Here is a 25,207-nt window from a genome sequence, read left to right on the forward strand (position 1 = left end):
ATATCGATGTACTTCAGAGCAATTTTTTTCACAAAAATTGCTCCGAAATACATCTATGTAACGTTGAAAATTTATTGCATTATCAGTTGAAAATAGTATAGTCATATATTAGCTATTTGCAATAGTTTAATCGAGTAATTCAACGGGTTTGAAAATGGAGGGGTGCAAATGGGTTGTACATTTATGTGATTATGGGAGATAAGACACTTTTACTTGGACTGTTAAATATTAACCAATCAATAAGCATATTTCTGCTCTGAAGTACATCTACCCTAACTTCAAATTCAGTGTAACTGATGTGCCGTCGTCCTTTAAGGGCGAATAGACAAATGATGTAGTCACGTTCTTCAATGCGCAGTAGTTTCTGATTAACACAAAGATGACTCGAGATATCTTTTATTATAAATAAGATAGATTAGAGAAGTAATACAACACAACTATAATGACGTTTAATACTTTTAGATCAAGATTTCGAGATGGGATTGTTTTGAGGTAGCTTCATTAAAGAAAAATGGGAATTTGAAATTCAGCTCCCTGTCGCTGCGCTCACTCTCTCCTTTTCAAACATGGCGGCCCTGAGGACGTTGATGACATCGTCTTTAAGGTGCTTCATGTCTATCGGTCGGTTCCCACTGCTATCCCGGATGTTTAGATCGGCATTAGCTTTGATAAGAAGCTTTGTAAACTCTCTGTCATGTTTCTGAACGCACATGTGCAATGGTGTCTCGTGAGCCTCCTCTGCAGACGAAATAGTTTTCAATGAAGCATGCAACTACCAACATTTTTTACAAAATTCTCCCTTCTAACTGGCTACTCTACATTTCCTTGTAAACTGATCAGGAGAATTTGGTGCTTCATCAAAACATAATAACCCGGGATTTATAGATTTTTAATGCCCATCATTTTTCCATTGAGTAACATGTTGAAATCTTAAGGCGAGGTTAAACTCGCTAAAATGTTAATCATTTTTCGAAGTAGGTCGCACTTCGAACCTCAAATAAACGAATAAACCTTATAAACCTTTCCTTATATGGAAAAACTTATATGAGTAGGGTGCGATTGGTTTTAGCTTTCAGTTGATTGCGTTTAAAAATCTACTTGGTTTTTCTTATGTGACGTGACTGTGATTATAAAATGATAACCTAAAAAGTGGTGACTTCCAGAATGCGCTCCAGGGTCACAGCTATACGTATTGACTTCCATCCTCCTCCCCTGTACCCTTCCATCTCCAAAAAATAGGTGAAACCTTCCAACCATAAAGCACACTTTATGGTTGGAAGCCACCTACAGCTGCTTCGGTCTTCTTGTGGATCAGTCATTTTCTATCGCCTGAAGGTGGGTCGGAGGATTTTAGGTGTATCACATGGTTTTTAGGGGGAGTGGAAACGGGGTTCATTCGCCGCTAACAGAGAATAAAGGGAAAACTATTCTACACGACTTTCATGATGGCCGATGGCGGGCGGAGCTGGTAACGATTTTGCATGGAAGCGGGGCCACAAACGCCTCTCAGACGTAAACAGAGCGCACATGTAGTGGTTTTACTGAGGTGAAGTTTTTGCTTTTGAGTGAAGACAATAACACTCAATTGGGGTCAATTACTGCTTAGAATACGCGTTTAGGATCAGGAAGGAATGCCTACACTTTGCTGCGTTCCAGAATGCACCAAAAAAGGCTATCGCGAAAAGCAGGGGTTGAAAGTGTCGTACTTCCAATTTTCCAAAGAAAAAATAATGGAGAAGAAATGGATACATGATGGAAGATTAATTGCCAATGAAGGGGAATAATTAGAATACTACAGAGCCCTGGGTGATCAGGTGAACTTTTTATTGTGATTCAACCAAAATCCTTCGCCCCCGAAAGGCGACAAATAATGACCGGTTTTTAGGGGTCGTCACTACGTCAAGGGTGGGCACAGAATACAAAAATGAAAGAATCTCACCTGAAATGGCGTTAATATTTGCACCACACGCGATCAGTACCTTTCCAACTTCAAGTTTCCCACAGCGTGAAGCATGATGGAGAGCTGTGTATCCATTAGCTGATAACGCTTCCATATTTGCGCCGTATTTTATCAGTAATTTGATTCCTTTTTCTTGGCCCATGCGCGCTGCCAGGTGCATTGGGGTTAAAGATCGTGGTCCAGAGTGTATTTCTGTATTAGCGCCCCTACGCAGAAGAGCCTTGAGGACTTTTAATTGACCAGTCTCTGCGGCGTTGTGTAACAAGGTTACCTGGAGTGCTTTATACTTCCTGTTGATATCCGTACCTTGTCGTATTACCTCTTTAAGGTACCCTGAATGACCACATATAGCGCTGAAGTATGCAGGCGTAAGACCATCGCGGGTTTCACTGTTGATATCAGCTCCTCGATGATGGAACAACATTAAAAGAAAACAGTTAAATTGATTTGAATTGGTAGTCTTATGACGTGAATTGCAATAATGGGGTTGGTTAAGAACGTTGATTTGACAAGCGGCTATAGGTGAGTAAGGTTATTAATGATTATGACATCAGATCTTCCTCGATCCCTTCCAGACCATTTTCTTCCACAATTTTGGCCCTCAGAAGACGTTTTGGATCAATTTCATTCCCCAAAACCAACAAAAGTTGGGGTTAATGTTGGGCCGTTAGAAGAGGGTTAGGTGGGAAGTTGCTCCGATACTGATATTGTTTCGAACTGTTTTGCTTCCTATTCTTTGCATGAGGGCAGAGTAAGAGGTAGTGTACTCATATGTCTTTTCTCTTATCTCAAATTCCAATAGAGACTACCGTGAAAGACAAGCAACGAAACAAAGTCTAAACATAAGAGAATAACAACAAAAACAAGTACCAAAAAATGAACGGAGGCTTCACAATGGTGCTCGAAAATAGATTTCTGTCTTGAATATTTGGCCCTTAATTGCTATTTATGAAATAAGACGCGACAGCATCGAAGAAAAAAAACATAAATAAACATAGGTGAGGCCAACATAAATAAACAATAACATACTAAACGAAGGACTGTCGAGTAGGCTTTAAGATAATGAGGCGAAACGAAAACAGCACAAAACAAAACAGAACAGAAAGGACTAAAGATGGAGCAAATGTAGCGAACACGGTCTAATCTCCCAGTGATAAAAAATATTGGTACCTGCTTGTACAAGTGTCTGCATGCAATCCACGTGCCCACGCATAGCAGTGCAGTGCAGCGGTGTCTCGCCGAAATTATTGACGCTCCTCCAATCAGCACCGTGCATTAAAAGCAGTCTCACGCACTCTATATGGCCGTGTCTCGCCGCGTAATGAAGGGGCGTGTTAGGGCCATTGTTGTTATACGCAACAGAGTCCACCTTTGCACCTCCCTTTAATAACAATGCAAGGCACTCGGTGTGGCCGTTGAGCGCGGCTTCGTGTATTGCTTGCCAGCCATAGAAATCTTCGGCTGTCACGTCTGCGCCACATTTTATGAGAGTTTCCAAGCATTGTGATTGACCGTGGCGAGCAGCAAAATGCAATGCTCGTAAGCTATGAGAAAAGACAGAAGAAAGGGCTGCTTAAAAAAAAAGCAAATTTCCAGAGCTTAATTATATAAATCAACTACTGGGCGCAAAAACCAAAAATCACCACGAGGAATGTTTCTAACAATGAAAAGCCCTATTTCTATACTCTGCTTATACATGTATGTGTAGCACAGAGCTCACTCATGGAAAATTTTGGTAATTCAGTGTTAGTCAACTAAGTTGAAAACGTAAATTAGCCACCGTAAAGAATTTAAAGGCCGACGTTTCGAGCGTGAGCCCCTCGTCAGAGCAATTTGCGGAAAATGGAAAATTCAGATATGATGTGCAGCATACTTTACTATAACCCTAGCCTTAGACAAGTAATTTTTAACAATATCACTGTCTTGAATAGCAGCAACGGGCAGTTCAGCTGTTTGGGATGCTTGTGGTTTACAACACTTAACCGATTTCAGACCCAAAATCTATTCCAAAATTTTATGAAAGAAAATTAAAAACACACACCATGGTGCCGCAAAAACCCCCAGCGCCCATTTGATGGAGCTCTCCTTCTTCCTTATGAACAAGGCGACAATGTATACTCACCCTGAAAATTGTGATTCTCTTTCGTTTGGATCCATTCCTTGTTGCAAAACCAAAGTTAAGTCTCTTTCATTTCCTGCGCGAGCGCTTTTGAACATAACACTTTTTGGGTCCCTGAGTTCATCGCTGACAATAGATGTTGTACTTTGATGCCTTTCAACGCTAGAAGCGCCCGTGCCCATAGCTGTAGTCGTCCTATCTTGTTTAATTATTGTGTTTGTCTTTTTCTACTTTTCATTCGCTATTATGACGCTCAGTTAATGGTTCCACGCGCCATTTGTAGTAAGCCATATCTACAAGTAAAATTAGAACTATCAATTAGGCCGGTTCTCTCATGAGGTGGTAACTTTCACTCCCTCCAGCCGTTTTTCAGTAGAATTTTCGCGATTTGTGGGTCATTAGTTTTCCAAACTGACATATCCTCGTTGAAGATTTCCCAAAGAATTTCCAAGCCGGTAACTGCTCAGCGGTGATGCAGCTCTAAACATTTACAAAGTTTTCGCACGTTAACTCAAAACTAGAATGAGTCATATTGATGGTGATTTTGACGTAGCTTGTTCTCGGAGCTAAAGCGTGTGAGACTGGCTGATCGAATCCATGATTATTCCACCCAAAGCTCTTTTGATTTATAATTCAACGCTTTGTTACATAACCAATAAAAAATGCTAGGAAGCAGAGCCTAACAAGGTCAAATACTCAGAAAGCCATGTCAGGGGAAACCAATATATTTTCATTCCACAATCGGTCTTCATGACATCAGAACATTCCGTGTAAGAAATATGAGGAGTTAAGATTATAAATGAAAGTTGAGAGATAAAGGGTGACAGACAATAAAATTCACATATCCTGAGCAGCAGAGTTACATACAATTCAATAATCGCTCAACCCACGAAAGTTGGCTGTCGTACCATAGGTCAAATTCTTTCTCGATGTTTCGGTCAAACATATATGCATTTAACTGGCATTGCTAACGCAAACGGAAATGAAGAAGCAGATGCTTGCGTGATCCAAGGAAATATTATTTTCATTATTAAGGGTGGTCTTCGGCAAGTGATCAAAAAGTTTTTTTTTAATAGCTTCTTTCGAATTTCATGCCCTTACCCTCCATTCTTGCGACACATGCGAATCGCAGAATAACCAGATCGATCAAAACTTTAGAAATATATTTTTAATCTTTTGTGCTAAATAGAAAGTTTTCTCGTGCTTAATAGGAGTTTTTACGATTCCCAATTAATTGCGTTAATCACATATCGACGAACGATACATATGATGACGTAAGAACTTCCGGAAGCGTAGATCTGACCATGTTGCACAGCCCGTCAAAACAGTCTAACACACGGGAAATAAATTCAAGTTAAACATAGGTTTATGTTCCGGTACCAACTTTCATTGTAAGCTTGTCTTCATTATAAGCTCGTCCTCTGCGGTGCAAAATCAAAACGAGCTGAACGGTTTTTGATATTACATCTGGTTTTTTTTTTTTTTTTTGGTTTTTGTGTTTTTTGATAACATACCACACGTATTTACCTTTAGCGGCTTTGGAGATTTGTGATGAATGTACGTCATAAGTTTGAAATTTCAGTTATTTTAGCGATGTGGTGGTTGACAAGTCTTCTGTTGTAAATAAAATAAACAAATTAAACTATCTTTATTTGACATAAAAAGGTTTTTCCTTAGATGGAAAGTTGAATGTTTTCATCTTTATAGTATCGCAGCTATCCTTCACGAAAATCCTCAAAGTGACACGATTCTATTAGTGTAATGAGATCTCTGGGGAATCAAGGCTGGCGCATTACACATCACCTTTTTGAACTCTCCTAAAAAGTCTGTACCCACGCATTCTGGCTAGCGATAGCTGATCTGCCTTCAAAGCCTACGAATCCGCTATGAGCAGAGTTCCGTAAGGAAATCTCATTAGCCTTTGAATCTTATTTCAATCTATCCCCTCACATCTCGAGCCGTTACCGTATTCCAACGAGCAGTGTGGAATGTCAAGCGGAGGAATTCATGAATTGTTATTAACAAGAATCAGCCAATCAGATGCAGGATTGGGTCCTTTAAAAATGGCCGCGCTCTTTGAACAAGATCTTTCAAAACTGACTTTTACAGAGTGGGGAAATTGATTTATCCAGTTGCTTTTTAATATTTAAAAATTCATTTTGGTGAGCGAAAAGTTTTAAAAGTTGTTTAATCGGGCTACTCCTTGATAAAGTTGTAATTTTGGACCTTTTCATGCAGAAATTACCGAAAATATGGCTCAATACGAATTCGAAAATGGCGTCAACGACTGTTTGAAAAAGCTCGAAGCTCCTCTTTCTAAAGGGCCGGTCCCACGCTGGCAAAGGAAAGAGAGGGAAAGGATTTTAGCTTCAACCGGAAAACCTTTATCGCCGCTTCAAACCACTTCTCGCAACCATGTGAACTCGAAGTTATCGTCAAAAACTCAAACTCACACTCCGGGCAAAAGAGCAAAGACTCCAACGAAGACTCCTCAAAAGTCACCGAAAAAGTTTGGTCTGTCTCCTCGTGGTGACCGTTTTATTCCTTCCAGGCCGCTTGTCGACTGTGAATGGAGCCATTTTCAAATTATGCAAGGAACGGACTCGGGCGAGGCGAACTGTGAGATGGAAGTCGAAGGAAACTCGCAGTACTACTCAAATATGGCAGAGAATTTGCAAAGCAGCTCAAGTAATGGCAAGATTCTACATTTCAAGTCTGGAGCACCTGTGGCGAGGGAAGGTAGCGTTTTTCTTCGATATCCTCTTTCCTTTAAATCCTTACACTCCAAGATTTTAATATGAATTTTCCAGACTGCTCCGAGAATAACAATTGCCCCTTAACCCTTTGACCCGTAAGAGTGACTAGAATCTGATTTCTCCTTAAAATATCACCTCTGAATCACACATTAAGGTCACGAGAATAAAGGAAACAATCGCCTACTTTTGAAACTCTTGATCGTTAAACAAATTCTCCTTGTCAGTACCCTAATAGGTGTATAGATAACAGTATGGAGAACTTATATGAACTGATGTTAGGCTGTGAAGGGTTGATAATAGTTTTCTTCATTCTCTTACTTTCCTGCTTTAAAGTGTATTCAGATATGGTCATGGGAAATTCCTTGTTGGTCACTTGTGGAAGTTAAAGGATTAATTGACTGGCTATGATTGCAAAATAAATCAAGAAATGGGTATTAGATAATTAAATAAGTGATAGATAGTAATGATGATGATGTAATTAAATAGTTCTTAAATTTCAACTTTCACTGGAATGTTCTATAACAACAATTCATTTTACAGATACAACCAAGAACCTGCAGAGGTTTCTTAACCCTTTACACCCTCATATCAGTATGTATGTTCTCCATACTGTTCTCTTTACATTTCCCAAGGTGCTGACAAGGAGAATTTGTTGAGTAGTCAAGAGCTTCCTTATTTGGTTATCATATCCTTTATTCTCATGACCCTAATGTTGTTTTTCAGGGGTGATATTGTAAGGAGAATTTAGATGCTAGTCACTTTTAGGAATCAAAGGGTTAATCAATGGCTAATATTCTGTGTATTTCCTTTAAAACTGATGCAAAATTTGAATTGTATGTTTACAATATTTAATTATTTTGGTGCAATATTATAATTTTTTTTAGGACATCAGAATCAGTTAAGAGTGTTGTACTGTCAAAGCAAACCTGCTGCACCAAAAGCTAAGTCAACAAGACACATCCCACAGGCTGAAGATAGGATTCTAGATGCACCTGAACTTTTGGATGATTATTGTAAGTAAAAGATTTTGACAACAAATGGTGGAAGTGTTTGATATCATCAAGTGCACTGATTTCAATCAGAGCCATTTTAACTTTTACAGGAAACCGTGTTCAGGCCTATGGATTGTATAATTGTTTACAATTTTTCCCTAGATCTTAGCCCCAGGTTCCTTAACCCTTTAATTCCCAAGATCTGATTGCTAATTTTCTCCCCTAGCTGCTACACATTTCCTTGTAAGTTAGTTACAGGAAGTGGGTTTCAGATCAAGGGTAACAACTTATACCTGATAAGTTTGAGTATTCTCACTGCATTTGCATAGTAATGTATGGATATTATAGGGAGAATTGACATGTTAATCACTTCTGGGAGTTAAAGGGTTAAGTGGGACAAGTAATTACCCAAATTTGTTTTGTATGCTCTTAACCAGTGATTTTGCAGCTATTATTTGAGAAGCATAGGTTCAAGAGATGCAAAGCCTAAAATAAATTTAGCCTCTGTTTTCTACAATTTCTTTGATTATTAATCAATTTTAAGTATAATTTTGTTATTTGGAGGGCAATAAAATTTACTTTATTTTTTGTGATCAGATCTAAACCTGTTAGACTGGGGCTCAATAAACCAGCTTGCCCTTGCATTGTCTGGTGCAGTTTACACATGGAATCCCAGTACTGGTGAGACCCAGCATTTGTTTCAGTTGGAAGGTGAAGATTACATTTCCAGTGTCAGTTGGATTGATCAGGGTAGTATTCTTGCTGTTGGAAGCAGTAATGGTCAAGTCCAGGTGAGTTAAGAAGAAACAGTGTTTGTATATATGTAATAAAAACAAAAAAAATATGACATGCTTAAGTTGTTTTAGTTAATACATAGCAAATGCAACAAGTTCAAGGAAATCCTGTGTTGTGATTGGCTATCCAAGCTGGAAAGAAGGGTCTATTCCCATCCTGCCTGTGCAGGATTTCCCTTTCTAATCCTACACTAGAGAAATTGTATGGAGTGGATTTACAATGGAGTGGCAGAAGATAGTCCAACAGTTTGTCAAATGGAAAGCAAGTACATGCCATCATAGCATTTTTTCCCAGTTCTTGAAAACAAACAAGTCATTCTTATTTCTTATTAAAGCAAAATCTTTTTGTTATATACTAAATCCTTTATTTGCCAAGTTTGCTTAGTCATGATGGCTGGATATTTACACTGCTCTTTTTCACATTTTTATGGATTAAGAGGAAGTTAAGGTTGATAAAAAGCCATCTTGCCCTTGCACTCGATTGAAATGCATATACATGTATTGGTATATGTAATTATTACCCAGTTACTACAAAGTAAGAGTCAAGCTTTTAAGCATGATGTGATTTCTAAAAAGATTGTCAAGAATGTTCCTCAATCTGGATAGAAGAATAGAAAGGTCTCTGGTTGACCCCAGCGCTCGTATGTATGATAATATAGCAAGCTTTCGACAGTGACTGTAAAAAGCCTGCCACATTGTGATACTTATGGGAGTGTATTTAAAGAACACAAGACAAACACAACTTTTAAACTAAACATTTGCATCTCTGTTTTATAATTTGGCTAGATCTATTTTTACCATAAACCCAAAAAGGAAAAGGCTACTGTTGCAGTGGCCTATTGGAGGGCTGTGCTCAATAGTTGGGGGTACTTTATATTTCCAGTTCCAGACAGGATTTGATTTTTTTTTCAAATTGAAGGATGGCTAATATGTGTTCAAAACTACATAAACTATGATCCTGGTAAGCTGATCCTATGGTTTTCATAGCCAAATGTGGTGTAAATGCAATTAACTTTTAAAAGGAATGTTACTTCCTTAAACTAGATTCTTAGTCATTTCATTTCTTAATCTGGATAAAGGAAAAGAAAAGTCTTTGGTTGACCCAAGCACTCGTATGTATGAAAACATGGCAAGCTTTTTACAGCAACTGTAAAAAGCCTACATGCCACTTTGTGATACATGTAGGAGTGACCTCAAGGGAAACAAGAGGAGCAAAATTTTAAACTGGAACATTTGGGTCTCTGTTATTTAATTTGGCTAAATTTATTTTTGATGTAAACATTTAAGTTATTTTTAGTGCCTACATGTATTTGCTTATCTCAAACCTGTGGTTGAATGGAAGGGTAACTGTCAGAGGGCTTTGCTCAGTAGTTGGGGTATTATATTTTTCCATACACCCACCTGAAGTACCACTAATGTGTTAAACACAACATAAGTTATGATACAAAGCTGATCCTTGGGATTTTTTAGCCAAACATGGTGTACACGGTACATGTATATTAGGTAGTGTAAGTATACAAGCAAGAGTGATTGACAACAACCAATAGCATAATCCTGTTGTTCCAGTGTTGTCAATAAAAATCAGGGTGAAGGTACATGTAATGAGATGTTTAATTATTCGAGGGTGGCAGTAAATTTTTCAATATGGAGTGGTAGGAGGAGCACTAATTACAAAGGAGAGGCAGTAGATTTTAAGTTTGATTATTCTAATACCAAGAGTGAAATTGTCCTTATTTAATGATTTTTTTTTTGTGAGAAGTAGGTTGAACAGGTTCCCAATTACAACATTGTCTTCTGAATTTAACTGAATGTTAAATGACCTGATCTGATCCTGCATTTTTTGTGACAGTTTCTTATAGATGGTTTTTTGTCATACTCTGACTGGTACTCTGATCAGGTTCTTGTATAATTAATTTCCAGTGCAGTAATGATGAGAGTGATGATGTTGATTTTAATTGTTGTGTTAATAATAGCATTTACTTTAATTATGATTATAAAAATAGAAATAAAAATAATTAATGATAGCGTTGAATGATAACAAATATAAAATCATGTAACAATAGTGATTATGATGATATTAATTTAAGTATCTGTTATTTGTTTTAGTTATGGGATGTAGCACAAGCTAAGTGTGTTCGTGTGATGGGAGGTCATGCTGCTAGAGTGGGTTCACTTGCCTGGAACTCGTTTATCTTGTCAAGGTAAATGGCTCTTTGATCAAAGGCTGACTTTGAATTGTATTTCCACTAATGTGTATAACAGCAAACTTGACCAATACAGACTCCAGAGTTATGCTGGTGCAGACTTGTAAGAACCCTTAGGCTAAGGTTCATAAATTTTGCTGTTTTGGACACAGCTCTAGGTAGTAGTTGTACAGTATTCTCATGATGCCATCCAAGAATGTAAAAATAATGGAATGTTGAGGATAAGGAAAGATTATTTTTGTTGTTTTTTTCTTTTGAGATGGGGGAAGGGGGTTGGGGAAGGGGCAAGCAATTTTAAATGGACTGACAGCAAATGTTGTCCAGAGGAGTTGCAATACTACTACTTGTTTCATTGTACTCTAGAGCTCAGGTATTAACTTAAGCAGTCATATGAGAAGCTTCAGATGTAGACTTTACCTTTAACCTTAAGTTGTCTTTAATCAACTGTTACTCCTAAATGGATTGAAGGATCATTTTAGGTATTGCAATCAAATATTAAAGTACTGATTGATTATTGCATACAGTGTTGCTGTTACGTGTAAGTCTGGCACTTGCTCTTCCAACTGCATGTGCTCATAATTCATATAAAAGCAAGCCATAAGAAAATGGAATGGGACTTGGCAGTAGCTGTCAATAACCTTGTTTTGATACATTTTTCAGACTTGAAATTAATCTGCCTATGTTCAGTGGAAATGGTTAATTCAGTAAAATTTTGGCTGGATCTGAAATACTCAGTGTCTTGAATTTTTTTGACAAAAAAGGGAGGCAACAAGATTGATGCAAATATTTCAAAAGTAAAAAGTGTGACTTAAAAGTGTTTAGGTCAATTACAAATTCAAGGTTGGGTTAGAATGCAAGTTCTCTCATTGGCTTTGCTTTTGAAATTGTGCATGTTATGCTTGATAAAAGAACAACCAAAGTGAAAGAGAAAAGCAAAATTGTTGGTCAAACCATCAAGAATTCAGGGTAGAAAGGGTCTAACAATACCCCCTCCTCTGGCATTTTTAGTGGTTCACGGAGTGGGGCTATTCATCATCATGATGTGCGAGTGGCATCACATCATGTAGGGTCCCTTTTGGGCCACAGTCAGGAGGTGTGTGGTATGCAGTGGAGTCCTGATGGTAAGCTGTTAGCCAGTGGCGGTAATGATAACGTTCTGAATATCTGGACACAAAGAGGAGCTTCAGATGATGCTGCCACTCCACTTCATACACTGACGCACCATCAGGCTGCAGTTAAGGTAATGTGTCAGCATGACAGAAATATACAAATGGCTGCTCATAGTGCGCTGTGTAAGAAATTTTAATATAATTTATATTCAAAATTATTCGGGTATTTAATTTTGTTGTTTTTAAATCCATCAACTTCAGTAGTTATCTTGCCGTAATATCCCACAGTTGGTGAATTTTGTCAGCTTCCTTTGAAAAGAGCTAAGAATTTTAACTATGGCCATAAAACCAAAACCACAGCGAAAGAGGGTAAGTTTTTAAAGGAACTGTGTTGCTGCATGGGTGGGGGAGTGAAACAAAATCATTTGTTTTTATCCACTTAGTTGATGATGTAAGAAGTTTCTAAAGCTGACTTTTCGCGTGTTGGCCCTTCGTCAGAGCGAATCACCACTCATTTCATAAAATCAAATTATCTTGGAAATCCAAAGTTGGTCCTTTTTTCTAAGTGTACATTAATCTTCAGGCAGTGGCATGGTGTCCATGGCAACCGAATGTCCTGGCTAGTGGTGGTGGAACCGCTGACCGTCATATCAGATTTTGGAATGCAAACACAGGGTCTTGCCTTAGCAGTGTGGACACAAATAGTCAGGCATGTTTTGATAAAATACTTGCTAGAAGTATTAACAGAGAGCGGTTAGTGATTGGGGCCAAGAAACATTTAAGCCTTATCAAGCGCAAATGGCGTGTAAAGCTCAGTAAGACATATTTTTAGTGTTCAGCGCGGTCAACCGTGCCACAGATGCTAAGCTCCAGCTTATGGAAAGTGCGGAAAATTGTACGTAAGGTCCCAAATGCAGGAGTAGCGAGGGCGCCTAGGCATGCAGCTGATGAACCTCGTTGTCATTGCGAGGCACTTAACCGCTGTCACGCGTGTTTACCACAGAAAAGGGCGGAAAAAATGCTGACGGTGCCGACATGCTAAAGGTGGCAAGGCGAATTGGTCATTTTATAAACTAACAATAATGGTTTTGGATTGGTAAAATTCTTCATTAATTATGGTTCTAAAGGCGAATTAATTTTCGTCATGTTGTTTGAAATCGAATCATACAACAAGAAAATTAAATCAAGAATGGTTTATCACAATCAAAGTCACACTCTGCCAAATTCTACTTGTTTGGTTTTCTTTTGTTAGTGATTGCTTCGATTTTGCTGTGACTCTTATCTCTGTGTAATGTAGGTTTGCGCGCTGATATGGTCCAAGGAGTACAAAGAGTTAGTCTCTGGTCACGGTTTTTCCCAAAACCAGCTAACTATCTGGAAATACCCAGCCATGTCACGCGTCATGGAATTAACTGGACACATGTCACGCATTCTTCACATGACCATGTCACCAGATGGACAGTTTGTGGCGTCGGCTGCCGCAGATGAGACCCTGCGGCTGTGGAAATGTTTTGCCAGTCAGCAGAAATCTAAAAAGACTTCAAGCAAAGGACTGGGAAGCGAAGGAAAGGGTTTGATGTCGTGTATGAAGGTTCGATAGAGCAGGGAGCGTACTAAGAATGTTATGTAAAGGCGGACGTCTATCATGATTATGTAAATAACAAAAGATTCAAAGATCTCGTTTTAATGATACTAAGATATGTATGAATAGCTTATACCGAAACTTTGTCTAGTGTTAATTCTAGCAGCTCCTCTCTCATGACGTATAGATGCTCTCGGCCCTAGCTTAGATAAATGACCTAAATCTGAAATAAGATTATTCTTTATCACTGGCATACATTTCCTTTTGTGCCTTATTCTCTTAGCTGATTACCCCATTTACTCCGGTGACAGTACATTTAGCAATGTACAGGCGGAGGTGAAAGAAATTCAACTTCTACTTCCCTCAGTGTCTCTCCAAACTTAGCGTAACCTGGTATTACTAAATGATATGTGTTTGCGGACACTGCTTTTAGCAAACGTTCCTTTTTCAGACTATTGCATTTTCTGAAAGACCCCACTCTTCGTAAATTTTAAAAATCGTAGAATATATAATTAGACTAGAATTAAATAGTATGCAGAGTTGTAACATACTTGTGAATAGCGTATAGATTCTGATTATTTAGATATTTATTCATTTATATAGTTATTTTTTAATTTTATTCATCCTATAATTTTACAATAAAGTAGGAAGTTTTGCTTCAATTACTTGCCTTCTCAATTTTCCTTCTTAGATTAGAATTAAAACTTTCTCTCCATCACCTTTTACAGGATCGGTGTTCTAGGTTTGAAAGAGCCCCCTTGAAAATTCGAGGCTTCGAAACAGTTGCAAGTCATGGTAAAACGAGACTTGCATAGGACAAGAAATAGTAAGAACAAGAGAAACAAATCTTGTGGATGTACTGAGAAGAATGTAACTAGAATGAACCGTAATTGTACTAATAACTAATGATCCTGTGATTCCAAGAAACAGAATCGAGCCATCTTCCCCAGAAAAGTACTACCTTGTAGATCAACCATATTTGGAAATAGGCAGCCTGAGACTGCATGTGGTTACTCGTATTCAATTTTATATCATTGAACAGAATGGAGGTTGTATGATAACGATGGGAGGTAGTGTTGTTCACGTGCAAAACAGAAAACCTGCCGCATCACACACATTTCTGAGTAACCTGTTCCACAAAAGAGAGACGACTTAAAATATAGTTGAAGGAACGACCTCTTGTTTAACTTATAATCTGAAGCGAGAAAGGAGTCCTACAAATAAGCAGAAAGATACGATTACGCTAAGTTCTAAAACTACTAACTTAGCATGTGAAGTCTGAGCAATCTCCTGAGCACCAGCTACAATTGTAACGAGCGTACTTGAAAATACGCATATAGTGTTCTTGACGACGTCAAGAGAACTGCGGATAAACAAAACAACATTGCCGGTGGTCAGTGGGCTTCTTTACCTCAGCGCAGCGGTAAACTCTTCAATAATGTTTAATTGCCATTCAACCAATAATGAAATGGTTACAAATAACTATATCAACAATAATAATAATAATATATAACGATAGTAATAGTTCTAATACTCCATAGGGGCAAGCTTAAAAGTCTTACGGTTTCTCAATCAACTAAGCTCCTACCATCCTTAAACTTCCGCCCTTTTTTTAATTATGCTCGTTCATTATAACCAATTTCTAATTTCGATTAGGGTCACCTCGTTAAACTTCGCACCTTACTCGCTTCCCAAATTTAGTGGATCGACCTTGATATGCCGATCAAACCTATTTAGATATTCCCGCAAAGAAAAGTTTTTTTTTTCGTGATTAAAATTATGCGTCGGCGAGATTGAAATTATTTTGAGATGTTTATCGTCATCTGCAGTGTCACGGCAAAAACTGAAAACTTAACGCGATAGTAGCTATAAGCCAGAAATCTCAAGAGGAGAGAACTGTATCGAGTGCGAATGTCGAACTGTAGATACTCCGAAAAGAATAATAAGTAGCATCAGGAAACATCAGGTCATAATTGGGCCAAGTTCGGAATTCATTTGTTACTTATCATTATTCACTTACCATTTCCATAGCGGAGTGGCTTCGCCTCATATTGTATAGAAAGCAGTAGCCACAAAAATCGGTCCGCCATCTTTAATAAGATGCTTACTCTTCCCAGACTCCTAAGGCCGTGCTCACAACCCGAAATTTGCATATCAAATCCCCACATATCTCGCTCTTGTACTTCGACTATCCACGAGCAATCAACGACTGCTTGACCAGTGAAATTAGATCAATTTTTTTACCAAAGACGTTTGCAAAAAATTCGCATCCCCTACATTTAAGGATGTTATTGAATATATAAAAACGAAAAACAAAAATGTAAATAAGGGGTTGCCACGCTCCTTTTGGGCCAAATATCATCTACAACAAACTTCGTAGTTGTTTCTTCAATTTAAGCTCCTTAAATTGTCACTTTTCTGGTATTTCCTTTTAAGTGCAAAGATTGGGCTCGGAACTGAACGTTCAACAGCAACATATATCATATAGCGACAGAAAGAGATGTCAAACTGATGTCACTGTTCAGATTGTTTTGCGAGTTTTGCTCTAAACTATCTGCCTCCCAGAAGAGAGAAATAAATATGTAGAAATTATCCAGAGAAAATTCAAAATTTGATTAAATAAGAAAAATTTCGAAAACCATTCTAATCTTCGACTTTGAGGTAAATTTCATCATACCAGTTTTACTTGTCCTATGAAAAGGTGTGGTTGAAGTGCTGCCTCAAAGTCTGTCAAAGTTTATGAAATGCAAATCAAAACGTTTTAATTTAGGCGAGTTCGTTTACGTTCAAACACAGCGACTTGAAAACGGGTTTTATTCATTGTTAATTGCTGACAACACTGATTGAAATCAGTATATTTTTAATTTCAATTCATGAAAAAAAAAAAAAAAAATGAAAAAAAAAACAAAACCGTAGCACTCTTTATTCCAGGAATATGGTCGACGCTAACATGGTTTGTGTGAAGGTCCTATGGGCCTCAGAAGGTTAAACTGTGAAAAACAGATCGAAGCAGAGAGATTTTTAAGAAGAACTGTTTCTATTCTCGATCACAATGCCCCGATCACAGACATTAGGCGCCGAATGTCTCCTTTTGCCACAAGGAATGTTTCATAAAGAGGTCCAACATTGTTATACGGTTAAAATGAGTTACAGAAAATTCAATCAAGAGAAAAAACATCTTGACGATTTGATTTGTTAATAAATATATTTCCGGAATGAGGAACATTTGCTCAATCGTAAAATAGATTAATTTTTAAAATTTTTTAAAAGAAATATATTATTTTCTGAAAAGTCTCTGTGATGAATCTTTGGCGATCAAAAGCCATTTTAGATTAAAACCAACTCAACGTTGCAGTTTACATGTCTACAACAGACTACCAAGTGGTTTTATTTTCCTTTTATCAGAATTTCCGTGAAAAGAAAGCCCAACATCTAGGCCACTTATTATTATTATTTTTTTGAAAAGCTGACAAGATGAATCGCTTTGGTGAAAAAGTCTTTAAAGGTCACCTAGTTATTCAGTAATTGCAAGGCACCTTATGTCTCAAATCAATATACTTACCTTCATTTATCCTGGGAGCTTTTGATGTGATCCATTCAAACAAGCTTAACAAGACTGCTAAACATCTTTAAATTTTCTTCATTAATTAGAATTGTCTGTGGGGTGCACATTGTTTTTTTGTATGGAGGAAAGAAAAATAGAACATGTCTTATGATATCATGAGATGCTCTCTGCTTGCCAAAGATGATTTAAAATAATTTTTCGCGCGCAAAAAAATAATCGAGTCTCGAATATAAATTGTAAATGCTTCGCGCTGTATTTTACGCACGAGATATTTCCAAATTCTTCCTTAAAAGTTTGCGCCAATAAGATGTTTTTCTGTTTCGAAGCTCAAAACGAAATCATCTTGTATTCGATCCATGAATTTAATCATGAATTTAATCTTTAACTAGAGTTTTGACGGGCGGCATTAACTATCAGAACTAAATATGACAACATCTTGTCCTCCTTGGTTTGAGCGGAAGTTAGAAGTTTATTGCGTCCACGTATGATACAAGAGTTTAATCGACCTTTAATAACACAGTTATCTACTTGCTCCTAAGTAAATATTGGCTTGATGTATTTGGCATTCTGTTATTTTACTGATAAACACGCTCGTTATCAACTATTGTAGACTCAATGACGACTAGAGGAAAGAAAGATAATCAATTATTCCTTTTATCGTGCTTTTAAGAACGATATAAGGAATTGGTTTTGCAAAAAGCCATTATAAGGACAAAAGCTAGTTTCCAAATGCAAGATAAAGTGTGGTGGAAAGGACTCATGAATTTAGCGTTCTCAAAAATCGAATTTTAATTATCTTTCTCTTCAGGAGTTTTTACATGCGAGTTTTACGCCAGTTTTAAGAGGTCAGTTTTATGAAATGCAATCAGTCAACATCTATCAGTCTTTTTGTCTTTGTTTGAATGAGATGTGTCATTGAAATTTCTTACGAATAACGAGTTAATGCAAAATTCCACGTACAACAGTTGGTGACACATTTTCGATTTTTTCTATTTGGGAAATTTAGACCAGCGTTTGTACTGTTCTGTTTTATTTTTTTTCTTTTGAGCAGAGATATCTTTTGTTTTCCCTTTTCAACAGAGTGACTGTGATCGTTTCTTTTGTGTAAGATCGCGAAAGAGATTTGAACAAATCAAAAAAAAACTTGTGGCTTATGAATTAGCAAAGAATAGGTGTGTTTCGTTCTATAACATTATAAAAATAAATTTTGAAAAAACCTGTAGAAATAATTAGTATGTTACGAGCATGAATTTATACAACTGAACTGATTTTTTTAAATACGTATAAATTGCTTGGGAATAACTTTTATTGTCGCAAAATTATGAGAACCAATTGCCTTGTAAAAGAAGAATATTTTCCCGGTGAAACTTTTAGAATTGAAAGCTTTTGCCGCTAAAATTTGAAAGAGAGTGAGTACTTATAGGATTTTTTTCTATCGCGCTTAAAGTATGTACTCTATTAATGCCTTTGAAAAAGTTAAGACATAAAACAAACAAAGCAAAAAAAAAAAAACAGGAAAGGGAATGAGATGAAGATTCTTTGGGTAATAGATGCGGAATGACTTACTGAAAGGGCAAAGAAAAATGAAATTGAGCATGAAAACTGGACTTGAATGAAAGAGTACCTGCCTAGTTGTAGGGACACTTTTCACTCGCAATTGACCAGAGAGGTCTTAAAAGTCTTTCGAATTCCGTTTGTTTTAGTTTTTCATTGCTTTTAGCATTATATTCCTTCTAACCCAAATGGTTTTCCTTTATAAATTCTTTATTGTAAATATTTGTCAATGACTCAGCCTACGCAGCCGCTTTCTTGACTTGTTTTAAAGTAGTTTTAACTCTAAATTCCATTTTCAAGGCGCAGCTCTCTTCACAATAAAGAACCAGCGTGCTAGAATTTATTCTGCAATTCTAGATCTGTCACTAGACGATTAGAATGCACTTGTGTCACTTTAAGAAGACGAATAGCTGCATGAAATAAACTGTTCAATTGTATAATTATTTATTTACAGTTACTTCCGCTGTAAATTTGTTTTAACGTTGTTTTTAAAAACTCAAGATGCAGTTTGGAGAATCCATTGGCAGGCTATGTTCCTCAAATTAAAAGTACGGAAATATTACTACATTTAAGTCTGGTAGACAACCAAATGTGTCGAAGTTATAGCCATTAATAGTCTTAAGTTTGTTGCTTAAAACCGTACATTCACTTTGCCACTGCCACATGAACCTTTTATGTATATACTTCTGAATTTTGTTTAAAACTACTTAGAAATGATTTTGAAATTGGGTTCAGTCCCATTTTATTTTCTACTGAGAATCTGCACAATATTCATCTGATGTTCTTTAGCTCGAAGGCGAAGGGAAGCAATACTCGAGACTCGGTTAGTTTCCCTCGTCATTCCACCAGAATGTTCGGGTAAGACATCAAATCCTCGCCCGGACTCCTCAAGTCGGTAGGGGGGTGTTATAAAGCACGGGCTTCCCGTAGGAGACAGCACGCTGCAGGAGCAAGGGCACTCGCGAGGATCGGGACAACCGGGGCGCATAACAGTCGGAACTTGCGAACGGAAACACTGCATGGGATGCGTTGTGGCTTGGTAAAAGGACGAGCATATGTCGCGTGGGGTATTGCCGTGTCCAAGACCCGTGGGGAAGGTCACAGGGTACGATGTGTTGGGAGAGAATGGCTCCTGGTGTAACCAGGGGTAAACCATGCCGTGTCCGGGGGGAACTGCTCCAAAAGCACATAGCTTTTCACGTTTTCGCCATTTTGCTCTTCTGTTCTGGAACCAGACCTGAAGACACAAGTTGAAGAATAAAATTTACTTACATTCTAGGTTTTCCTTCACTCTCTGATGTCCCAGGATCTGTTTTATAAGTGCATATCAATTTGAAATATCAGAACAATATTTTGGGAATCGTGTACATCGATAGTGATATCCATTTGGAAATAAATGGGCGAGACGTCTCGGCTCGTTTGAGTCTCGCATTTCCGACATCCGCAAAATCTACCGCCCCCAAAAAATGAAATGTAAACTTGTTATCTACGTGGATATCATTTGTGTTAAATGAACTGATCAGTTAACGTCGTTCAAACTTGGCGTTTTCAGAGATGAATCACCAACCGTTGCATCTTTATTTTTAGGAATATGTGTTCTTGGAATTATCAATGTTAGTTGTTTTATGAGAACAAATTTAATGCAATAACAAGCACTAGTTAATGATATACGACAGCAAAAGTCTTCGATAAGCAATGAAACGGTGACTTTGATAATAGAACATTTCCTATCCAAAGAATAAAGCATTCTTCATTGGTTAAAATGTGTCGATAGGCAGTTGCACTCAGCCAAGACAGCGAAGGCTTTAAATTGATAATGTCAACTGAAATTTCAAACGATCTAATTTTTTTTACTGAGACACCTAACCACCATCAACTTTCATAGATTTGATAGATTAACGCTAAAAACCCTGTCAGAATCGTCAAAAAATTTGCTAGATACAACTTTTGTTTTCGGTTGAAACAGCTATGCTTAGTACCTATTTGAAGGAGTGTAAAATTCGAATTTTAAAGAATACCTATGACCGATATATTTGTCGCTTGTTTTTCGGAACAGAGTCGTCAAATTCGAGCAAGAGGAACGGATAGCGAATTTAATTACTGGAAACAAATATTTGAAACCAGTTCAAACGTGGCATTTATATTTACCTGAATTCTTGCTTCTGTCAAGCCAAGTTTAGAGGCTAATTCTTCCCGTGCAAATACATCCGGATAAGGGGCTTTGTCGAATGCTCGTTCAAGCTCTTCAAGCTGATACTGACTAAATGTTGTGCGGTAGCGAGTCTTCTTTTTCTTCGCTGAAGCTGAAGCGTCCTCGGACGACGAGTTCACCTCTTCAGTTTCTTCATCTCCCTCTACCGGAACTTGTTCTGCGGAGACAGTCTCGATAGCGTTGCTTTCTGCTATTACAAGGAAAAGCACAAAATGTTATTCCATGCGGTAAGGGACTTCATCTCTAAAACAAAACCTTCTACTTGTAAATTAAACAAATAAATTCTCGCGCGATTTCGGACAGTAGATTAACAGATGCTTTTTTAAATGTTTTCGTTCACTTACTTTCAATGTTGCATTTTCCCTCCCCCTATTATGAAGCGGAAAATGTTTTCTTGAACTCATAACACCGCAAATTGTGGTTGTTTTCTTGGAGTTGTTAAAGACTACAAAGCTAGGCCGTTAATTTTCTTTGTAAGGTGCCAACTTCCTAAAAACCCTACAGTGAAGTTAAACTACCACTCTGCGCGGTGATATCAGACTCATTCTAAAGTAAAACAACTATTAACAAGTTGCCTAGTTAACAATCTTAATAAATGCGAGTAAAAGTTAAGCTAACCAGATTTTACATCCATGTCTTTGCCAATGGTGAACTCAACCCGGTCGTTTTTAAAAAACACTTTTCTCGATCGTTGTCTGTCTAAACTGACTATAACAGATGGGCAGAATAGTTTTTATGAGTTTTGCGGGCAGATTGTCTCTTATGTCTCTTACAGTGATGGACAAAAATTTTAAACTTTCAAGGGCTTTTCTTAATATTGGCTCTTCATCCAATGAAAGTCCACGGTTTGGCGTTAATAGATATCTACCTTAATTTAGAATACTCCGCATCCATTCTTTGCCACATTGTCGAGGCGATTTCATTTGTGTCACCCCTTTGTTTCAGACGAAGGAAAACAATTAAAAAGGAGCAATTTATTAAACATTTGCTTTGTTTATTCAAAACGCCAAAACGCAGCAAGCCAGAAAACCAAATCATTAGAGTTCAGGTCGCCAGAATTGGCGTAAATCGCGAAGGGGCGTGCATGAAAAATAATCCTAGCGAGATTTTATTCAAATGGATTGCGTTTTGTATAGCATGGAAAAGCGATGAGCTATTCTTTCATACAAATTGATGTAAATTGAATTGAATATTAGCAGTTATTAGGGTCAAGATGGAACCAGCTGCTATGAAATGGTGTTCACCGCTAATAGAGTTTAGAGCAACAAATATAGTCAGTTTACGAAATACAACACTTTTCTAAAACCTCCTTTGTTTGGATCGAATTCGTGTCTCTTAGATTTTTTCTTCAAAATTATTTCTCTACATATCGCGAGCTTTGAGACATTAAATTTTTCATTTCCCTGAGGTTTGTATATTTTGAAATTGCACATTGCGCTCAGACGAGACAAAGTTGAGTAACGCAGGCAAGATAGAAATACCTTAAATGTTAATTTACGTAAATCGTTGTGCGAATTCTCACTTCGTGGAGTGTTTATAAAAATTAAGCCAAAAAAATTCGCCGAGAATATAAACTACCCTGAAAAAAGACGAAGTCATAACACTACGTTCCTCAGCGATTCATTTGCAAGAGGTTGTTAAAATAATCGCATCACTGCATAATAAAATAACTGCAAACTCGATTAAAAGCGCTTTACACTTGTCGCTAGCGAAACACTCATCATAAACATTTACTAATGGCTGATTTTAAGCAAAGTAGGCAGAATGTTATTGCTGCTTTTGCAAAACTCATGATTCATCTAAAAACTGCCAAAACTCTATTTAATTTCTTGTCAAAAATTCGACGACTCAATAATATGGTATGTGACAGTCAACAAGCTGGCGAATTTAGGAAGGTACTATGTTGAAAATGCGCATGATTTTTGATCAGTGATGTTAAAGTTTTTCCGTTGGGCGGCCATTTCTTTGCGCTGCATCAGCGTTCTCACGGTTAAATTTCCGCCATAGTTTAAGCCAAATCAAAAGTCGAAGATCAAAGAACAAAACGTAGTTCGAACTATTCCGAAAAGGTAGTTATTTTCAGTTAGATAGGTTGGTGATCATACCATATATTAGTGGATTTCAAGCTTTTGCTAAGAGATCGCTATGTTGACAGCCAACTTTAAAAAGTAAAAAGCAGAAGACGCAGATGAATCTCTACAACGACGAGTTAAGTTTACAGTTCAAATTACCATCCGCGTTAAATATATTGATTCAATTCCTCAAATTTTGTGATGTGAAAAGAGCAACTCGGACACATTTGGCGAGCGCGTGATGTAACTCTGCTAACACGATGCCGGCGACGAAAAACGTTTTAATTATTACCTTCTTTCTTTATCACTTCCCCCGCGTTCTCACCGTCTTGATCTTTCATCGAGTCAGAACCGCTTTTAAGGCCTAATATGCCGTTTATGCTATAGGAAAATACGCCATGTTTCTCTTTAGAAGAGGTAGTATCTACGCTGTTTCGGGCCTCCATTATACAGCGCTTTGGGCTAGGGAAGTTGTCACCACCTTGAGCTTCACCCACCTCTCTTATCAGAGGCGCAATAGTTTCTTGCTCATAATCACGAAGGGCTTAGTTAGTGGAGCATGAATGGTAGACCCACAGGGGAAATTATGCCCCTCACACAGTGACCGGCTTGCTAAATTAAATTGCTATTATTAGCAAAGGGATCCTTGCCTGGCGGTTTTCTTTGGGGTAAAGATTGGCTTTTCACAACCAATCAACGGATTTATACTCAACCACGGTTATTAGCAAAACATTCATTCAAGTAAAATATAATTAGAATTTATTAACATTAATCCCTATCTAGATTAACATAACAATCCTATACAACTCCAATAAAGACCTAATTATATCAACATTAAACTGCCTTTATGAGAAACGAGGAGTGTTATTTATGCGAAACTGCTCGAGCCGGCAAATTATTCCTTCTTTGCGTTTCGCAGCTTCACCTTGGGTTGACAGCTAAGCCAAAGTGATGTAGACTTTCTTAGAAATAAAATTTTTGGTAGATTTATCCTTAGACTCGGCATCTTCGTAAGCAAATAATATGGGCAGAAAGAAAACTCGAAATAATGAAATTTACACATTTTTGATGAGAAGTAATTGGGCGTAATTGCCGCCATCTTGCGAGCGCCGGCCAAAGAAGTCTCTTTAATTAACACCGCTTTTCTTCGCTCGTCACCAACATCAACAAATATTTTCGCTGTTGTCAAGTTTTGAGAGTACATACAAATAACTGGTTGAGTTATCTCCTCAAATTTAAGAGAGTTACCGTAACATTTCGTCGGGCTATAAGCTTCGGTATCTAAGCATGCTTTCATCCTTCATGTCAACATTTGAGAGTGTTTCAAACCGTTCAACATCTTCAGCAGACCATGGCCCTTTTGCCCGTGGGCCTACCCTCTCATTTTGTTTTCCTTCATTTCATTCTCACTAGAAAGCCGGCCGGTGAACACTCCTGTGAATCTTTGGCCTCCGATATTAGGATCTGCGAGCAATTAAATGGTGATAACATTTCAATGGCAACATTCAATTGGAAACAATTAAGTACCACTTCTACTCATGCCAATTTTTCGGATGTTGAAAAATTCGACTCGATTTGCATCATTACCGCCGCAGATATGGAAATGGTGATAAAAAGTGAAATATTTATCTGCTTCAAGATGAAGAAATGGAAATTCTAGCAATGATACTAGTATTATACACGCGTCTTGGCAAAAAGAGGAAATTAAACCAAGGCTAGCTTAAAGGAGATTAATGCAATTATGGCTCTTTATCGCGTTGCTTGAGCCGACTTCGTTAGTTTGCGCGAAAGACTGTCACCTTCTCAGGAAATGAAAGTAATACAGAGCAACGGAAATTCATTTGAGATTAATAGCCTTAAATTGAAGTGTTCTAGCGGACGTTGAATTGTTGTTTTTCCAACAGAAGAGGCATGAGCTTGCTAGTGAAATGTTTGCGTGTTTCTCAAGGGCTTTGTAAAGCATTATTAAGCCGGCATCGATGCAAAGGTTTAACATGTATTGTCGACTTTCTTACCGACTTGTCAAATTCTATTGATATGTAATTAACCTCTTAATTAATATCATCTCCTAATTAGAAATGATTAGTAGAGGCGAGAAGCCGCTCGCGTTAATAAGATGTTCGTTTGAGCAATCGCAGGAAATTATAAACAAACATGAAAAATACGCGAAAAATACGCCGTTATTTTCTTTCAGGTCTATCAAGCCATCAACTTCCCTTGAACAATAAAATTTTGACGCGCAAACAAACTTGGGATTATGTACGCATATTACATTTTGCTAAGGTTTC

General features: G+C 37.6%; 3 protein-coding genes and 1 pseudogene across 8 annotated transcripts; 1 reads left to right on the forward strand and 3 right to left on the reverse strand.

Moving 5' to 3' along the window:
• The window catches only part of LOC149044143 (uncharacterized), a 280,943-nt pseudogene that overhangs the window by 172,385 nt on the left and 83,351 nt on the right, over positions 1-25,207 (reverse strand).
• LOC113676647 (uncharacterized) lies at positions 58-4,709 on the reverse strand. Of its 2 annotated transcripts, none has more exons than XM_027193330.2 (4): positions 4,083-4,709; positions 3,131-3,504; positions 1,940-2,365; positions 58-738 (listed from the first exon to the last, which is right to left on the reverse strand). In XM_027193330.2, the coding sequence occupies exons 1-4, from the start codon at positions 4,259-4,261 to the stop codon at positions 527-529; spliced, it is 1,191 nt and encodes a 396-aa protein (XP_027049131.2). In that variant the 5' UTR covers positions 4,262-4,709; the 3' UTR covers positions 58-526. The 2 variants fall into 2 exon arrangements, with proteins under 2 accessions (XP_027049131.2, XP_089065490.1); XM_089209364.1 differs by having other exon boundaries at positions 381-738; positions 1,940-2,362; positions 4,083-4,397.
• Positions 5,560-14,178, forward strand: LOC113676661 (cell division cycle protein 20 homolog). Of its 2 annotated transcripts, XM_027193356.2 has the most exons (8): positions 5,937-6,241; positions 6,318-6,818; positions 7,720-7,848; positions 8,425-8,618; positions 10,728-10,822; positions 11,834-12,065; positions 12,518-12,643; positions 13,232-14,178. In XM_027193356.2, the coding sequence occupies exons 2-8, from the start codon at positions 6,332-6,334 to the stop codon at positions 13,532-13,534; spliced, it is 1,566 nt and encodes a 521-aa protein (XP_027049157.2). In that variant the 5' UTR covers positions 5,937-6,241; positions 6,318-6,331; the 3' UTR covers positions 13,535-14,178. The 2 variants fall into 2 exon arrangements, with proteins under 2 accessions (XP_027049149.2, XP_027049157.2); XM_027193348.2 differs by having other exon boundaries at positions 5,560-6,818.
• LOC113676480 (retinal homeobox protein Rx1) lies at positions 18,828-23,555 on the reverse strand. Of its 4 annotated transcripts, none has more exons than XM_027193146.2 (3): positions 23,212-23,555; positions 20,784-21,037; positions 18,828-19,872 (listed from the first exon to the last, which is right to left on the reverse strand). In XM_027193146.2, the coding sequence occupies exons 1-3, from the start codon at positions 23,363-23,365 to the stop codon at positions 19,378-19,380; spliced, it is 903 nt and encodes a 300-aa protein (XP_027048947.1). In that variant the 5' UTR covers positions 23,366-23,555; the 3' UTR covers positions 18,828-19,377. The 4 variants fall into 4 exon arrangements, with proteins under 4 accessions (XP_027048947.1, XP_027048955.1, XP_089064858.1 ...); XM_027193154.2 differs by having other exon boundaries at positions 20,784-21,034; positions 23,212-23,498; XM_089208732.1 differs by lacking the exon at positions 23,212-23,555 and adding an exon at positions 21,466-21,616 and having other exon boundaries at positions 20,784-21,034.

The sequence above is a fragment of the Pocillopora damicornis genome, chromosome 6 (genome assembly GCF_964200805.1).
Source record: "Pocillopora damicornis chromosome 6, jaPocDami1.2, whole genome shotgun sequence".
In the NCBI taxonomy this organism is placed as follows: domain Eukaryota; kingdom Metazoa; phylum Cnidaria; class Anthozoa; order Scleractinia; family Pocilloporidae; genus Pocillopora; species Pocillopora damicornis.

Excerpts from the sequence above, each read along its gene's own strand:
- LOC113676661 (XM_027193348.2), top strand. The coding sequence starts at position 6,332 with ATGGCTCAATACGAATTCGAAAATGGCGTCAACGACTGTTTGAAAAAG. Across the intron at positions 7,849-8,424 it reads TGAACTTTTGGATGATTATT|ATCTAAACCTGTTAGACTGG; the intron begins GTAAGTAAAAGA and ends TTTTGTGATCAG. Across the intron at positions 10,823-11,833 it reads AACTCGTTTATCTTGTCAAG|TGGTTCACGGAGTGGGGCTA; the intron begins GTAAATGGCTCT and ends TGGCATTTTTAG.
- LOC113676647 (XM_027193330.2), bottom strand. The coding sequence starts at position 4,261 with ATGGGCACGGGCGCTTCTAGCGTTGAAAGGCATCAAAGTACAACATCT. Across the intron at positions 3,505-4,082 it reads AGAGAATCACAATTTTCAGG|CTTACGAGCATTGCATTTTG; the intron begins GTGAGTATACAT and ends CTTTTCTCATAG. Across the intron at positions 2,366-3,130 it reads GCAGACACTTGTACAAGCAG|GAGCTGATATCAACAGTGAA; the intron begins GTACCAATATTT and ends TCCATCATCGAG.
- LOC113676480 (XM_027193146.2), bottom strand. The coding sequence starts at position 23,365 with ATGGAGGCCCGAAACAGCGTAGATACTACCTCTTCTAAAGAGAAACAT. Across the intron at positions 21,038-23,211 it reads GGAAGTGATAAAGAAAGAAG|CAGAAAGCAACGCTATCGAG; the intron begins GTAATAATTAAA and ends TCCTTGTAATAG. Across the intron at positions 19,873-20,783 it reads TGACAGAAGCAAGAATTCAG|GTCTGGTTCCAGAACAGAAG; the intron begins GTAAATATAAAT and ends TTGTGTCTTCAG.